The sequence below is a fragment of the Rhinichthys klamathensis genome, unplaced genomic scaffold (genome assembly GCF_029890125.1).
Source record: "Rhinichthys klamathensis goyatoka isolate OS25496 unplaced genomic scaffold, OSU_Roscu_1.1 h1tg000281l_1, whole genome shotgun sequence".
Classification (NCBI taxonomy): domain Eukaryota; kingdom Metazoa; phylum Chordata; class Actinopteri; order Cypriniformes; family Leuciscidae; genus Rhinichthys; species Rhinichthys klamathensis.
In genome coordinates this window covers 8,775,773-8,781,506 of record NW_026606800.1, presented here as the reverse complement: position 1 = coordinate 8,781,506, position 5,734 = coordinate 8,775,773, and the positions used below count along the sequence as shown (strand labels likewise).

Sequence of the window (5,734 nt, the reverse complement as noted above, 5' to 3'; positions counted from 1 at the left end):
CGTACGAAAACACAATGTTTGGAAGAATATTGGGGACTGACCGACTGACAGTCTCTGTCGCCGTTTACTTTCATTGCCTTTTCCCACACAATGAAAGTGGACGGTGACTGAGATCTGCCAATTAGCCTATGTCCAACATCTGCTTCTGCGTTGCATTAAAGAAGTCATAGGCTACGTATTTTGAACATGATGATGACTTTTATTTCTGAGTGCGCTATTCCCTGATTATCGGCAAATTAAACACCTTAGGCAGACCAAAACAATGCCCCTTCGAAAGAAAATCATACCGCAAATGTCCCACAAAACGCAAATACCTCGCCCAGAGCTCCGCCCACCGGGGGAGGAACCAATACATCTCCTAAACGCCAGCAGCGAGAATACTTCACAGTCCGAAATACAGAAGCGACAGAACAGTCTTCTGTGGCCGCGGTAGATGTGCGACTCCAAACGGGAGGCACAGTGACTGCGATAAAGAAGGGACAAGACACACTCAGAGGTAAGGCGCCCAGGTCTTTTAGTGTCAACTAGCTGGTTTCATTTACGCGAAATTTGATTTCTGAGCTATTTACCTTTTTGCACGACTTGTTGTTGAAGGAGTTTGTGTCTCGTGCAACAATAACAGTCCAAAGTTTAGCGAGTTAATGAAAGCTATCACAATAAACAATTATGCAGAGAGGACACTTCAAAGACATATTTGCCTTCGCGTCTACTGTAAAGAACTATTACAGTAAATATAGTGACTTTTTTTGCACGTTACCCCCAAATGTCTTCGTTAGGACAAAGGCTGTTTTAGAATTCTAACATTATTATTATTATTAATTATTTTCATTATTTAATAATGATGATGGTGATGATAGCCTAATAATAATAACAATAATAATAATAATGATCACAAATCTTCATGTGCTCTTATATTAAGAGTTTGTGCTTCATGGAGCAATTACAGTTCAAACTTTAAATGAGCTAATGAAAATGTCCACACATGAGGACGGTGATATGACACCTAAAAGACAGCAGAATGAGAGTCTTTAATAAAAAGATGTTTGTGTTAGCCATTTTCCCGTTTTACCTCCCAGTGTCTAAGTTGGGACAAAGGCAAATTATTTTAAAAGCTGTGGTGATTCTAACACATCGGTTTGTGTCTTTCACAGGGAGAATGCCAGCTAAAACAATGAACTCTGATTTGGAGTTTGACTCCTTGCAGCCGTGTTTCTACCCGGACGAGGATGACTTCTACTTCTGCAGACCAGACGCTGCACCGCCTGGAGAGGACATCTGGAAGAAATTCGAGCTGCTGCCCACTCCTCCTCTGTCCCCGAGCCGGGCAGCGCTTCCAGGGGATCCGGGGGAGCTGGGCGCGGTGGCTGAGGATTGCTCGCTAATGGGCTTTGGATTAACGGACCCGTTGGACTGGGCTTCCGAGCTTCTGCTCTTACCGGAAGACGACATTTGGGGGGCGCCTGACGGAGACCTCTTCGGCTCAGTTTTGGATACTACGGACAATTCCATCATCATTCAGGACTGCATGTGGAGCGGCTTCTCGGCACGCGAGAAATTGGAGCGGGTGGTGAATGAGAAACTCGGGAAAGCCGTCTCTGCTACTACCGGTACTGAAGCCGGTAAAGACACGACAGTCAAGCCGCCTGAAATGAGCCACTCTATACCGGAGTGTGTGGACCCTACAGTGGTTTTCCCTTATCCAGTCAACAAAAGAAACGGGAGCAGCAGCAGCAGCCAAAGTGTGACACAGCTGAAGAGCCAACAACTGCCTCCAGTCAGTGCCGAGGAGACCCCAAGCGACTCTGGTAAGCGTCTCCTTACATGCTGTTAATGTAAAGATAGATAGTATTAAAAACCGTTATTAATAATCATGATCATGACATGAGCAGAAGCAGCAAATTATGATGGTGGTGATGCTGCTAAAAAGTTTGGCAGTCTATAGTTTGGCCTAGTTTGTAAGTGGTGATTGAGGTAATTGTTGAAGATCATATGACAGACCCTGCGTCGGATTAGTGTGTGACATTCCAGAGTGTATTCCACACACAAGCGCGCGCACACGCACACACACACACACACACACACACACACACACACACACACACACACACACACACACACACACACACACACACACACACACACACACACACACACACACTCAACTCAATAGTAGTAGTAGCCTAGTAGTGGGCGGTGATGGGGAGTTTATGTAATAGGCTACTCGATCTGCATACCCAGTAGATGGCGGTAATATTTGATGTTGTCCATGATGTCGAGCCATTTGGCTGAATAGCTATTGGTTAAAGATTTAATGCAGAGAATAGCGTCACTGAGCCATATTAAATAGGAAAACATGTCCTTATCTGCCCTCCATTAATCCATGGGAATTTATTAGGTCATTGGATTTGGTTTCTTATGACATGCAAAATTGTTTTGAAACATAAACGTTATTTTAATAAGCAGCATTTTTATATTTATTTATTTATTTATTTTTCAGATTGAGAGCTCTTAATGATATAAAACCACATGCTCAGATGTTTGGGGTGTGTGAGCGAGGGCAGATTTCATAAAAGCCAAGCCCCTAAATTCAGTGCCCCGCAATAAGTCGCTTCCCTTCTAAATGAGGACTTGTTTCAAATGCAAATCCCAAACGACAATCACACGTGGGTGAGAGAATAAGAGCTGGCACTGGGCACCAGCATGTTATAAAGGAGGCATGCGTGTGCATCTACGAGAAAGACAAACCCCCCTTCCTACCCATTGGGCTAAGCTTGGCAGGCAGAGAATCTTCCAGGGAGGTGCAGTGAATGATAATCACAAGAAAAAAAAGACGAGGAGGGAAAAAAAGAGATGATGGGTCATCTCTCTTTACAGGGTGACGGCTTTGAACAAGCAGAGTCTTTCCTCCAGCTGTCTGCTTGGCTCTTCTCCAGGGCAGCGGCTTAAGACACCATCAGATCAGTGTTACTCGGCAAACCCGCGAATAATTGGACCACACGATTACAATGCTAGCTTTTCCCGCCTGTGCTGTTATCCCTTTTCGCGGCAAAGCAGTGGAAAAGGGGAACGTACTGACTGTCTGCGTTCTGTTGGAGACTAAATTGCCTGGTTTGGTCTCTCCTTAACGCTGGCAGACGGTTTCCTGTAGGGAGCTTTTGAAGTGAGAGGCTGTGGGCTCCTGTAAATGCCAAACAGTCTTCATGTGTGGCTTAGCTGATAATCACGTCCATTATCTCATAAACATAGCTCTCGGGCGTCACACTGAGGACGTTTTGCCATCTAAGCTTACAGTAACTTAAAATGTGTCACCAAAAGGCAACAAGCGAAATGTCTAACTTGACAGCAAAACAGCTTTTTGTAAGAAAATATGACGAAATGCCCATGTACTTGCAAACCCCATTATTAGACGCCGTAAATAGAGGGTGTGTGTTAAAGCAGAAAGTCAAATCCAAGGTGGTCCAGTCTGGGGAGAAACCAGCTCCTCTGTGTTTGACAGAGCGTGTTCAGATGATTGCATTGAGCAATTGTCTCATCTGCCCACACAAAGACATTAACTTGTGCACACACCCAGAGAAAACACAGGCATGTTTCCGTTAAGAGCGCTTGTTCATACCTGTGTACCTCCAGAGGAATGGTTGCACAACAAACCTGCTAACCTAAATCTCCTTCTCTTCCTCTAGATGATGATGAAGATGACGACGATGATGACGATGATGAAGACGACGAAGATGACGAAGAAGAGGAGGAGATCGACGTCGTCACGGTAGAGAAAAGGCGGTCCATCACCAGCAAGATAAACGGCACTGGCCTGTCTGCCGTCTCAAACTCTCAGGCGTCCACAGGAGGGCGGTTGGGCTCAGGGGTGAGCAAAGCTCCACAGGAGCTCATTCTGAAGAGGACGGCGACAGCCTCTATCCACCAGCAACAGCATAACTACGCAGCCCCATCCCCTTACTCCGACCAGCAAGACGTGCCCAGCGCTCCCCCGAGCAAGAAACTCCGAAGCGACAACAGCACTATAACTCTACGCACTGGCAAGAACCAGAGCTATTCCCCGAACTCCCCTACTAACAGTGTACCAGGACAGCGCATGAGGAAGAGCGATTCCAGCAGCCCGCGATGTTCCGACTCGGAGGACAGCGAACGGCGGCGCAACCACAACATCTTGGAGCGCCAGCGGCGCAACGACCTGCGCTCTAGCTTCCTCACTCTGCGCGACCATGTGCCTGAGCTGGCCCGCAACGACAAGGCGGCGAAGGTGGTCATCCTGAAGAAGGCCACCGAGTACGTCAGTTCCCTTGAGGCTCAGGAGCTCCGACTCCAGCAGGAGAAAGACAGATTGCAGGCCCGACGACAACAGCTCCTCCGCAGGCTCGAGCAGGCCAGGACTCGCTAACCCTTAACGCTCATTGGCTGAATGCCTTACGGCTAATGGTCGGCGTCAAATGACGAACGACAAAGCACTAAGGCTTACGGCTCAAAATGAATTCTAGGGACACTCACTGCTGACACTTTTTTGCACATTTTTTGACGTCAAGAATGTTTCAGGTTTACTTTGTCACCCCAATCACGCTACAACGATGAGGGAAGGTGCTTACCGGTAAACCCAACTTCCCTTCAATGACAAGACCCTTATGAACACAGTCTTCAATACGCGATTGGGTCGATGAACTTTGCGTTCACGGTCTTCCTGCAAAATGGACACTAAGCAAATGACACGAGACACTTCGAATGGCTATAATCTCTCACACCTCACTGGTGCTAGATCTCATGGATGTACCTCTGCGCACCTTGATGTCAGACACTTTTGTAAATAGATTAGATTTTAAAAGAACATACACTCAGTCTGCCTTGTTTTTGTATACGATTATTGTCTTTTGGTTTTTTTTATAAAGATGTCAAAAGCTGCCAATAACTAGACTGGAAGTTTATATACCTTTAACAAGTACTGTAAGACCTCCATTTTTGAGGATTTTTGTAATATAAGGACACATTGTTTCGTTTTTGGATTCTTTTGTCTTATAATCTCTCTGTTATGACATGTTTTACTAATTCCTACATTTATGCTTTAGTGTGCTTCTGATACATACTAAATTTGATACTTATATTTTCGTATGAAAATGAGTTCTGAGTAGATATCACTTTATCCTGTTTTTATCCTATGTTTTTTCTACCTTAATTTCTTTTGTACAGAAAATTCTTTCTATCTCCATTTATAAGGCTTCTATACTTTACTGTCTTTCTCTTTCTTTGTTTATATATTTGTAAGTATTGGGTTCATAGAACTGGGTCATTGGGAAAAAAGTGTTTTTTCTCCTTTTCTATAATGTACATTGAGTGCTGCGACTCACAGCACTTTGAAATACCTCATTTTGACAAATAAATAGACATTTTGAAAACAAAAGAGCTTGTTGTCAAAGGATGAGTGCTTCTGTACCGCCGCTAGTGTGGTTTGAGTCCTGTCAGGTATTAAGAAACTATACGCTGAACTGCATTTCAGACATGCTTGAAGCCCCTCTGTGGGCGGCAACATCCATATTTCAAACAGCCCTGAAAAAACTCGCTAAGTTATGACTTTCAAGGGGATTATGATTTTGAAAGCAAAAACCCACAGTTAAATCATATTGTCAAATAAAAATACCCATGTCACTCATTTAAAGCATAAAAAAGGAGCTGTCCAAGTGTAGTTTTTCTCTAGGATCACGTTCTGCGTGTGTGTGTGTGAATATATATA

The 5,734-nt window shown here is 44.6% G+C and overlaps 1 protein-coding gene across 1 annotated transcript; it reads left to right on the top strand.

Moving 5' to 3' along the window:
* Window positions 1–375: 375 nt before the first annotated feature.
* Window positions 376–5,406, top strand: mycn (MYCN proto-oncogene, bHLH transcription factor). The gene is made up of 3 exons (XM_056269323.1): window positions 376–496; window positions 1,152–1,805; window positions 3,681–5,406. Exons 2-3 carry the CDS (start codon window positions 1,157–1,159, stop codon window positions 4,394–4,396), a joined length of 1,365 nt encoding a protein of 454 aa, XP_056125298.1. The 5' UTR covers window positions 376–496; window positions 1,152–1,156; the 3' UTR covers window positions 4,397–5,406.
* Window positions 5,407–5,734: the final 328 nt, after the last annotated feature.